Source organism: Parasteatoda tepidariorum, chromosome 9 (assembly GCF_043381705.1).
Source record: "Parasteatoda tepidariorum isolate YZ-2023 chromosome 9, CAS_Ptep_4.0, whole genome shotgun sequence".
Lineage (NCBI taxonomy): Eukaryota > Metazoa > Arthropoda > Arachnida > Araneae > Theridiidae > Parasteatoda > Parasteatoda tepidariorum.
In genome coordinates this window covers 65081284-65093765 of record NC_092212.1, presented here as the reverse complement: position 1 = coordinate 65093765, position 12482 = coordinate 65081284, and the positions used below count along the sequence as shown (strand labels likewise).

The following is a 12482-nucleotide window of genomic DNA, read 5'->3' as shown; positions in this document are numbered from 1 at the left end:
TGCTAATTACATAATCATAAAAAAACAATAGACCATGATTATTTTTTTTAAAATAAAGAACGAACAACATGCACGTTTACAGCAACATTGGCCATGTTTTTGTTTGTACACCCATTTGATTTTTCAGATTCATCAGAATTACAAAAAATGAAATATTGCTGAAACTAAAAGATTTTTTTGAGATATGTGCAAACATTTCGTTATGAAGTAGAAAAAAAATTAAAAATCAGATAACTCAGAAGAAAAATAAAATTATGATGTTTGTAGTAAACTCATTCATTCCATCTGGAGGTTCTCTTAATGAATATTCGAAAGACCCACGAGAATTTATTTCTGTCGTAACGCAACAATTCTAAAAAGATATTTACTCCAATAAAATAGGATTTTAGTGAAACTAAATTGTTTAGAAGTATTTAGAACACTTAAGATGCTAATTACATAACCATAAAAAAAGAATAGACCATGATTTTTTTCTTCAAATAAAGAGCGAGCAACATACGCGTTTACGGAAACATTGATCATGCTTTTGTTTATACACCCATTTGATTTTTCAATGGGTCATTACAAAAAATCACCAGACAGAATTCATCAGAAATACAGAAAGAAAATGAAATATTGCTGTAACTAAAAGATTCTTTTGTGATATCTCTCTACAAATTTCGTTAAATAGTTCGAAAAAAATTGAAAATCAGATAACTCTGAAGAAAAACAAAATTACGATGTTTCTAATGAACTCATTTATTCAATCTGGAAGATTCTTTTAATGAATATTCATTTCATATGACCCCCGAGAATTTATTTCTGTCGTAACAAAACAACTCTACAAAGATATTTACCCCGATAAAATTAATGGAATTTTAGCGCAACAAAATTGTTTAGAGGTATTTAGAACACTTAAGATGCTAATTACATAATCAGTAAATGTAGAATAATGCAGTAGTACTTTCTAGAGGGTGTTGTCAGTTTATGTCAAATAATTCCCCATACACTTATATGAGCATATTATTTTTAACTTTGATAAGCATAGGCTCGTGTCCTGCTATCTTCTAGTGTTTATGATCTTTGACCCCCTATCTTGAGATTGAGGGAGTTCAGGTTCATGGTTGATAAGTTCATGATAGAACTTTGTATAAAAGATGGTCGATTGGGTAAAAAAAATTGAGTTGAGCGCAGGATGTTTGGGCTTGTGTTCACGCTCGCTGCTTTGGCAGGTTAGTATTGATTAGTTTGATTACTTAACCTAAATATGATATGTAATAGTTTAGTTTGCTTTTTTATATTCTGCAATATTTTTTATCAACTTAATGTATAACAAGAGGTCACTATTATTTACTCACAAAACCCTAAGCCGTTCATTTAGAGTGAATTAAAGGCAATTTATGTTAATTAAAATAAAAACGGGAAAAGCTAAAAACGGATATTTCACAAAACTTTTAGGCTTAGAAAAATAAAACTTTCCCGTAACACTCATTTTTAATTTATCCAAAAAAATCAGCTGATTGCAGCTTTATATAAACAAACTGTGTATATTAAACTTTTATATTTGGAAAATTAAAAACAGGCAGGGAAATTATATAACTTAGCAGTTCTCTTGTCTTCGAAACACGTTCAAAATGAATTATTCAACGGTGCTGAACTGATATTTGCTCAATTTTATCGTAGATAAATTGTATGGAGTGGGGATCATCTTTTTGAATGAATGCTTTAAATAAAAAAATGAATAAATAAAAATTATGCTTTAAAAATTAGTAAGTGAGCTAGAAATAATTCGAAAGAATTTGTTTCTAAAAAATTATTTTCAAATTTNAGTGTTTTGACTTCAAAAAGTCTGCAGTGCTATGGGCCAAATCACCACAGTCTTCAAACTGCAGTTTTTCTGTAGATTAACTGCAGTTTATTTTTAGCTGGGATTATATAACTTAGCAGTTCTCTTGTCATCGAAACACGCTCAAAATGAATTATTCAATGGTGCTGAACTGATATTTGCTCAATTTTATCGTAGATAAATTGTATGGAGTGGGGATCATCTTTTTGAATGAATGCTTTAAATAAAAAAATGAATAAATAAAAATTACGCTTTAAAAATTAGTAAGTGAGCTAGAAATAATTCGAAAGAATTTGTTTCGAAAAAATTATTTTCAAATTTCATTGTAAAAATTTTAAAATAGACCATTCAGCTTTCATTTTTCCAGAATGAGATTTATTTAAAAATACAAATTTCTGAAATCCTTGTATTTGTTTATGCTAGTAAAATTAGACAAATAACGGATTTACCATTCATGTCGGTCCAGACAATTATTTATGACAAAATCCAGGTAGAAAAGGGGATTGAATAGTTACCAAGATAAAAACTGCAAAAATTAACCTTTTAAATTATTATTGTTTGTCAAACTTTGCAGCAAAATATTTCATGCATTAATTTTTTCATTTAAGTAGATTATAACGATGTTTATATTTCGTTGCATGGTAAAAACATAAAGCATCATTCAATACCAAACGTAGACAGTATGCAGAAACTAAATTACGATGCAATATATGATGTTAAATCAATCGATATTATTTTGTAATAAGGCAATACTTTACATTAAACTTGATTAAAGGAAATACTAACTTACTACTCTGGAAATGTTTAGCAAAATCTGGTTAAATATGTAGTACCTGCAGGAGGACAGTATTAAAAAACAATTATTTTAGTTAAGCAAATGGCTATTCAGAGTCGTGATGTCTCAGTTAAAGGTACTCAATTGTCATTGTGAAGGTTAGGGGTTTGATCCTCAGAGGCGGCTCAAAGTTCATCCAGCCTTTTTTGATGAGTAATAGCATATCTGGAAAGATAAAGGTAGTTTGTATGCTATGCTGGCCACATTGGCACAATCATGCCGCAGCTCACAAAAGTTTGGAACCTTCAGTTTTATAACCCCCTGGCCTGAAAAGAGCTGCCGTAGGAATGTTTTTTTGAACTTGCACTTGAGGCAGACCCCCGCATATATGGGTACACTGTTTGGAAATTAACCGAGCCGCTTTAAAGACCAAAAACTGGTGAGCTGTTGCAAACACTAGCCTGAGGTAAATTAATTGAGAAGGCTAAGGTTCGTTCAAGTGTCAATCTATTGAAGAAAAAGATATGACTTAAAAGATAATTTTAACAAATAGGATGTTTTTAAACAAAAAATGTCCAATAATTATAAAGTAAAATTATAAAAATAATAGATACTAGCTACCGTAATGAGCCCCCATAACTAGCCACTATGTCATAGCAGTTCATGACTATGGCATTTTTGATTTCATAATAATACGAAGAAAAGTAATTTGATTAGATTCTTGGATTTAGTTCATGATGCTGTTGAAGCCGAAGAACTGTGAAATGTTTATGTGGGCATTAGTTGGAGTTTAAACTTCGTTTCCAAACACACATGACAGAATCTGAATTCATATTAAAGTTAAAAACAATGAAAAGATGCTGGACGATGTAAAATACGACATAAAAACAAAATCTATTTGAATTTTTTTTAAAAATTAAAACATAAAATATGTAAGTCATGACACTATTTAATAAGTGCCAAATCAAATTTACCGAGAAGAGAAGTTTAAATTTGATTTCGACTACAAAATAACCATCAATGTTTTTATAATTCTATTGGATACTTTGCAACTGAAATCTATTTCTATTTAAAATAAAATCTATTTAAGTATATTTTGCAAATTTAAAATCATCGTGACGTTGTTAATGTTTACACAATATCATTCTAATGTTTTACGTAGATCATTCTATTTTTTTTATTCTACCTATTCAAGATTTAAAAACATCTAAGGATTCATAAAATTTTAGCAGTTAGTGCATTTTATCGATGTTAAATTAAAGAGTAGAAAATTTTATAAGTACATGTAAGTTACCAGTTAAAATAGTTTTTTTTTGTGAAATTTTTTCTCTTTTATTTTAAAGCTATTTATTTATTTCTTCATATTCATTTTTAAGAAGGATGATATCTGAATCTATCCAAAGCTTAGACGCATTAACAACTTAAAGAAATACATACTCATGATTTTGTGTTTTAAATAAGGCACACATATATAAAAATAAATATATATATTTTGATATATGTTTTTGATTAGAAAAATGTTCAATATGTAAAAGCATTATTTAGAGTATTGATCTTTCAAGTTATTCATTGACTTTTAAAATTTGATATATTCATTTGATATTTTTAAATATGCTGAATTTAATTTTGAAAAAAAAATTAAGCTTAGTTAATATTGTTTTTGACAAAATATTTAATATCAATCACAATTGTAAGTAACTTGCAATTAAAATTCTCCAAAGCTTATGTCATTTAAAGAAGTTAATCTCAACAAAAGAAATCGCAATTCAGTAGATGAATTGCACATTTAGATAGAAAAATATTCCCTATTACTTAAATTATTATTATTTTCTTCACTTTAAGTTACAGTGTTCCCTACAATATATCAAAATTATTAATCAATATAATACTTTACATATATTATTGTTCAATATTTTAATATTATTGGCTTTATTACTATATATACTACATTGACCTTAATATTTATATTTTTTATATTTTTCAGCAACCGCTTCAGCATCTGGTAAGCGTTTAATTATTTTAATTATTTTTCATAATGAATTATACACTATTTTTCATAGGCTTAAATTGTATTTGTTGATTCATAGTAAGTTCTTAAATTTTCTACAGGATACGTCAATGGCAGAGAATACATTTATNCAAAAGAGATCGCAATTTAGTAGATGAATTACACATTTAGATAGAAAAATATTCGCTGTTACTAAAATTATTATTATTTTCTTCACTTTAAGTTAGAGTGTTCCCTACAATAAATCAAAATTATTAATCGATATAATACTTTACATACATTATTGTTCAATATTTTAATATTATTGGCTTTATTACTATATACTACATTGACCTTAATATTTATATTTTTTATATTTTTCAGCAACCGCTTCTGCATCTGGTAAGCGTTTAATTATTTTAATTATTTTTCATAATAAATTATACACTATTTAGCATAGGTTTAAATTGTACTTGTTGATTCATAATGAGTTCTTAAATTTTCTACAGGATACGTCAATGGCAGAGAATACATTTATGCTTACAAGGGACAGATATACTCGGGATATCCTAGAATTAAGCCACAATACAGCGGTTATGCCTTTCATGCGAAGGTGATTGTACAACCCCATGAAGATTATGCGGTGATCAAGGTAAAGTAATTTATCTATTGCATACAATGTTTCATTTCCAGGAGTTTCCTTGTCTTCTGGATTGGTTCAAAATGACAGGGCTACGGCGTTGAACATTTGTAGTCGTAAACCCAAAAATTGGGTCGACTGTTCAATGGCGGTCATAAAATAAAATAAAATGTTTCATTTTACACAATCTTTCAAGGTAAAGTAATTTATCTATTGTATACAATGTTTCATTTTACACAATTTTAACTAACTATCATATTTAGTAATGATAATGTTAATGAAAATATTAAATAAGGACAAAGTTAGCTACGATATTAACTAATTCTGCTAAGAGAAATTTTAACTACAAAGTTAATTACAATGAAAAGCAGTGTTATTGTTAAGTACCATGCAATGATTTTTTAGTAAATTAAAAATTATACGATAAAAAAAGAACAATCAAGTTATGAAAATATTTTAGTTCTATATTTTATAACAGGCGCTGACCCAATTCTGAGTTAACGACTATCAATGTTTAATTCTGTAGTACAGGTGTGGTAACCCAAGTTCGAATCTTAGCTGTGGCTGGTTGAAACGAATTCTGCTCGTGGCCAACACTAATTACCGAGCTAAAATAAAATATACTCCGTGGTAGACAAATCACGGATTAGAATTCCCGTGGCGTCGGACTAAAAGTGAAAGGTTTTCGAGGTTTCCCTCGCTTTGTAATGCAAATGTGGGTTAGTTCCACCAAAAAGTCCTCTACGAAGGCTAGTTTGTCCCAAAGCTTGATCGAGAAGTTCTCTTGTCTTCTGGGTAGGGTTCAAAATAGAACAGAAAGCAAAATTTGTAAGTTACGAGAGAGATAAGGCTACAAATTGTGTTAGAAATAATATTTGAAGGGTTATGGTTTATGTCTGTTATTTTATTATTTTGTGATTATGTATATCAGTAATATTAAAAGATATAATTAGAGAATACAATATTATAGATTTTTAGCACAATATTTGCTATAAATATTAAATTCATACGCACCGAAATCCATTTTTAACGTTAATTTTATCATTATTTATGTTTGATTGTAATGATAAATAATTTGGATGAAATATATAGGTAACATTATAATTAGTAAATATATACCAACGAAGCTCGGAATTATTTTATAAATTACTTGAAGTTATATGTCCTGATATATCTACGAATTTAAAACTAGTAATGGTTACAGTACTAGTTAATTAACATTCAGTTTTTATTTTAATATTTATTCATTTTTTATTACATAAATAAATCGAGGACAAATTTTATTTTTAATAATTTTACAATATTTCCGCGCGTGTAAACCATTTCGTTATCTTCAAAAGATCTAGTCCTTAACAAATTATTTTACTTAGTTCCTAGATTAAACTGTTCTTCTTTAGACACATATCATAATTCTATGATAAGATATAAGATAACACACACAAGTCAGCTTATCGTTTCTTGCTTTCTTCAAAGATCCTTGAACTTACGAAGATATAAGTGCTGATATTAATTGATAGATTGAAAAAAAATTGTTTTTAAGTACTACTCTCTAAAAGGTTTCGTGCCTTGATGTTAAATCATTCAGTTTCTGAAAACAGCTACAATTAGCTCTTAAACTTAGAGTAACTTTTAAACTTCAATAGTAGAACAGCTTATTATCCACATGATGAATAATAATTAATGATATTGAAGCGTTTATTTTTTTCTAAAACAAAATTGAGAACTTAAAATAAAAACGCGATTTTATAATTACACTATTTAGCGAATACATTGCTTAAGAAATTGAATTTCTTTCCACACTTATTAACGTTTTGCTTCGGATAAGGGATATTATCAGCGGAATATTCTAATGATCAAATTTTATTTTGATAATTGGCTCATATTGAAGCTTGATTTCCGAATTGAACAGTGAATATTTATCGTTTTTTTGCGCAATTTCGCTTAATTAATAGTTAGTTAATTTGTCATTAATGTAATATCTATCTATCTATCAATCCATATATATATAAAAATATGTATGTATGTATATATATATGTAAATGGAAGCATCTTTTATTTTTATAGATTAAGCACATCCTCCGAAACCTCCTACCACCTGTTCGAATGCCTCTCCCAACTGAGCTTAACATAAGGCAAAACTTAGGGTACAACTTCCAGCTTGGTCCCTCCGCGACAAGAGAAAAGATTTCATAAGCATACGGCTATTCCAGGAAAATGTTGGATAATAGATGTAGACAGACTTGCGAGATAAAAAAAAAAGAAAAGAAAAACAGTGAAGGGTACAAAAATTAAGCACTTCAGTAGTTTGTACAACGTCAAAAAGGAATATTGTCAAAAAGCAAAGTAAAACGAAGAGAAAAAGTAAGGAAAAAAAAGATTCGTCTCAGAAACGTATGTAGAGTGGTAACAAACATACACTTGCTGTTAATTTCCCGGGGGAAATTAGTTTTATAACGAAGGCNTAAACTGTTTATGTATATATATGTATAACTGTCGTTGAACAGTCAATCCAATTTTTGAGTTTACGACTATCAATACTCAACTCCATGGCCTAGTTAATTTTGAACTCAACCCAGAAGAGAGAAACTCCTGGATCAAATATTGGGAGAAAATTTACCTTCGTGCAATACATTTTTAATGGAACTAACCCGCATTTGAGTTTGCGTTACAAGGAGAGGTAAACTACGAAACCCTCCCATGGTTAGCTTGACGGGGAGGGGTCTCTAACCCTTGATTAGTTTGCTACTGAGGATATTTAAGTTAGCACTTTCGTTGCTGTGTACCAGGATCACTTCATTCTTCTGATTCACCGCAGCCTTCAAGTAAAGATTGAATCGACGAGCAATGTTTTATACTCTTTGTAATTAAATTTGGTGTCTCAAAGTCACCTATTCTACCTACATCATCTTGGCAATGACGTGACAGGCAGCAGAGTGACAATTTTTATTCACACGGTATTTAAGTATTATCTATAGCCTATTGCAATTCGTTAAGTATTATCTATAGCCTATTGGATAATTTTAGTTTGTTTTCTTTGCTTTCGTTTGTTTCAACCACAAGATAATTATAATAAATATTTATAAGACCCTTATTTAAAATCATAATCATATCAAGGGTATCATAAGGCATTAGGCATAATCATCACATTTTAACTATAATACATGGTTGTTGTTATAGATATTAAAATATAAGTAATATTATAACTATTTAATTATGAGAAATATTACAATTCTTGAAGATAGATAACACTAAAAATCAATTTTTTCCGACTAAAAATTTGAAACATTTATACAAATATTGAACTTGTTTAATGCAGATTTTCTCCCCAAGCTTCAATTTTTTTTTCTACTATTAAATTTTTAGTTTATAATTTCTCGAAATTCACAAGTTTAAAAACATTATATATAACAGGGTGTCGATTAAATATTGCGAAAAACTTCTAGGGCAGTTAGTGCACATCATCAGGATTATAATTGGATAGGAACCCATGCCCGAAAATATCATCATACGCCGCTAGGAGTGCTTCCCTGTTATAAACTGTTTCTTTGCGTGCTTCTGAACAGACAGACTAAAAATGTCATTAAAAATACTGCATGTAGGAGGGAGAAACTGATTACAGATTTGAAATCAGTGACGTGGAAATCCATGATGTCTAGATCCATTAAAAAATTCCATGGAGGAGGGAAAAAAATTGTGTAATTTTATAAGAAATGAAATATTTGAAAAAGTTATTTTTCATTTTTAAAAAAATATACTTTTAGAATAACTAATTTTTTAAACTCCTTTCATTCCATAAGTATACGGAAGCACGAAAAAGCATTTTATAGAACATTCCATTAACTAATTTTTAGATTGAAGGTTAGTAAAATTTTCTGAAATTATTGACTTTTGACTTTGATTTTCAGGTAGACGACACTCAAAAAGCTCAATTCAATGGTGAATTTGAAAACGTCTTCAAGCATCCACATGCGTATGGGCCTATGCCAAGTCACGCCGCATTTTTATCCAATCCTTTCAAAGTCTACAGAAAGAATGGAATCGTACGTATAATTATTTTTAAATTTCAACTAATGTAACTATTTCAACTAATGTAAATAACTCATGTAGTAGAAAACCATCAATTTTGCTTCAAAAATATGCATATTTTACCTTTAAATTTTACTAAGCATTCGTAAAATTTACGTAAAACTGAAACTTCGTGTTATAGCAAAAAATGGATATCCAAATTATGTAAAATTCACATAAAATTATCCGTAAATAAATGTGTTTATTTTGCAAATATTTTATCAACCACTTTATACTATGTAAGAATGAATACGTTATTTCTACATACTATTTTAATGGTTAATTTGCTACGTCAATAAAACGTAAAATACACTGAAGCATTTTTATTAAATCTAAACAGTATATTAACTTCGTCAATATTACGTAAGACATACAAAAATATTCTTACGAAAATAAAATGGTGAATTTATTTTGTCAAATAATACGTACAATATAAAGAAGCTTTTTACCAAAATTTAAATGGTAAAATATCCATCGGCATTTTTGCGTAAAATGTACAAAACTTTCTTTAAATGATAAATTTGCTTCGTCACTAATAGATAAAATATACGAAAGCAATCTTACCGTTGGGGAGTTGGTTAACTACATTCTGTTAATATTACGTGAAATATACGGAAGCTTTCTTCTACCAAAACTCTCAATGGTAATATCTTTGCTTTATTACGTAAAACTTATGTAATGATTGCCGATTGATTTTACCAATAAAAAGTCGCTCTTATTAAAGTTAAGAAAAAACAGGATGTTTAAAAAAATTTCTTTCTGGTAACACCATGTTAAGTTGCTTTTTTTTTAATATAAATTTATAAAAATCTGCTTTAGACAATTAAAAAAAACAGGTTATTTTTAAAAAGCTCTTTTTCTATTTAAAAGTTATCAAGAGACAAATTTTTATTCAATTTTTTTTTTTTATAAAAGCAACATATTTTTAGTCATTCCCTTCAAAAATATACAAATAGAAAATACGACTGTCGCTATTTGTGAATGAAGTTTTTAATCGGGTAATATCTTATCGCTTTAGTTTCTTAGGATTACTTATTCTCTGATAGTTTAATAAATAAAAAGTTGTTACGAAAAAAAAATTCCTATCAAAACATTTTTTTTTACTAAATTTAGGAAAATCAGCTTTAAAATAATTTTCAAAAAAACTTTAAGCTAACAATGGTTTCAGCATTATTTTTTTCCTATTTAAAACAAGTTAAGTGATGCTTCTTTGAATTTGAAAAAATCAACTTCAGATTATATTTAAAAAAAAAGCGACAATTTAAAAAAAATATATAATTTCTAGTAAAATCGTACGTTTTAAAGATTAAAAAGATTTTTCAGGCAAAGGTTTCTTTTTAGACATTTAGGTTCTGAATAAATTCTTGCTGACTGGGCTCGTTCCTAGGCTGGTGTAGAGCCGGACCAGTAGCCAAGCTTTGGGCTATATGGCAAAGGGTTCATAATGACCTAGGCACATGACCAAAGCTTGGAGAAAAGAGAAAAAAAAAGACATTTAGGTTCTGTACTACATACTTATATGACCCTGTCTTGAAGTACAGATACAGAACAAATTATTGTGTTGTACTTAAGGGCGACCACAATACGATTTTAATGTCGAACACCTTAGTGACAATTCTTTCCGTTTATCTTAAATATTTACGTCATTGACAGGTCACTCATTTCGAGGTTGAAGCAGGAGAACCCATGTTTTCAGTCAACTTGAAGAGGGGTCTTGCCAGTCTTTTCAATCTCAACCTTGAAGCTCCTGAAACGACTCCTACTTTTGAAGACAATGACATTCAGCGATCTGATCCAGATGCACATTATTTTAAAGTTTATGAAGTAAGCAACCTTTAATTTAATAATCTTAATCATTTATTACAAAATACTGATTTTTTTAGCTTGCATTATTGTCTCAATGCCGATTTGTAGAAGCTTGCAGTCACAAAAATAAACTTGATCATACAAACTAAGGTAAACAACGTTAAAGAACACAAAAATATTATTAAAAGCAGACAGCTGTTTCGGATGCTCAAAGGGCAACCTTCATCAGTGCAATAAAAAGAAATGAGAGAGAAAAGACATTTTTCTCTTATTTCTTTCTGTTGCACTGATGAAGGTTGCCCTTTGAGCATCCGAAACAGCTGTCTGCTTTTAACAATATTTTTGTGCTCTTTAACGTTGGTTACCTTAGTTTGTATTTTAGCACAAAGGTCGCCCACTTGTGTATTTATTTTTTAAACTTGATCATAATTGTTAACAGGTATTCATACACTCCCCCCCCAGATCCTATTCTTTCAACCAAGCACTTGAAAAACGAGCTTATAATTTGGTGTCTTCAATTTAGATTTTAAATTAACACCCAAATTATAACACTGGGCAGTTGTAAGTTCTTATTGAAAAAGATTTACACGTTTGCGCTTAAAGTAAATGAGTATTTTTTTCTAGAAGCTATCATTTATAAGTACAAAAAGAAAAGAAAAATAATTAAAAATTTCTCTAGTTTGTAAATTATAACACAAATGTTTTGAGAGGGGAGAAAAGAAATTCTGGTAAAATTACCGTATTATATGGTAATGACGTTTCAGGTAAAATAAAGAATGTGAACTATAAGCAAAAATATATGGTATTTAAACTACTCATTCTGCAATTTTTTCATTCATATGATAACGGTTGGTCGGAAATTTTGAAGAATAAATTTCCTATTGCCACACATTTTAAAAATCACTACAAAAGAGTAAATTTAAACGGTTTTTATGCTGTGCTCTAAGTTACCAAGATAACATTACAAACTTTCACCAAATTTACCAAGTTTTATCACACATTGCAAAACCATATTTTACTGCTAATTTTACCGAAATCATTACTATAGCACATCAGTAAAAACTACCAAACTTCTTGGTGTTTCAGTACAGCCAGAAACACGGTAAATGTTTCCATTTTCTGGTAGTTTTGATCATAAATTTTTTTTTCTCAGTGTGTTGAGCAAAAGCAGTTACAAATGTAAATAGTAATACTACCACTACTTACTCTTTTAAGTGTGATAATGTTTAATAAATTTGATCACTCCTGAAATGAAGACACTCGAGTCTAATATGTTTAGTAAATTTATTATCTAGCAGTGCGTTTTGAAGTTATTTGTAAAACATCTGGAAGCTTTTCTGTACGGTAGCTTTGTTGATAAACACGGTTAAACACAAATTGCTGT

The 12482-nt window shown here is 28.9% G+C and overlaps 1 protein-coding gene across 2 annotated transcripts in view; it reads left to right on the top strand.

Annotated features, from left to right (window-relative positions):
* Positions 1 to 1104: 1104 nt before the first annotated feature.
* The window catches only part of LOC107445743 (vitellogenin-6), a 52113-nt gene continuing 40735 nt past the window's right edge, over positions 1105 to 12482 (top strand). Inside the window, exons 1-5 of one of the 2 annotated variants that reach the window (XM_043046927.2) lie at positions 1105 to 1211; positions 4972 to 4989; positions 5097 to 5239; positions 9133 to 9267; positions 10946 to 11116. In XM_043046927.2, coding sequence (XP_042902861.1) covers positions 1175 to 1211; positions 4972 to 4989; positions 5097 to 5239; positions 9133 to 9267; positions 10946 to 11116 — 504 coding nt within the window. In that variant the 5' untranslated portion in view covers positions 1105 to 1174. Of the gene's footprint in view, positions 1212 to 4584; positions 4603 to 4971; positions 4990 to 5096; positions 5240 to 9132; positions 9268 to 10945; positions 11117 to 12482 lie in introns of both variants that reach the window. The other variant, XM_043046926.2, reaches the window with a different exon arrangement.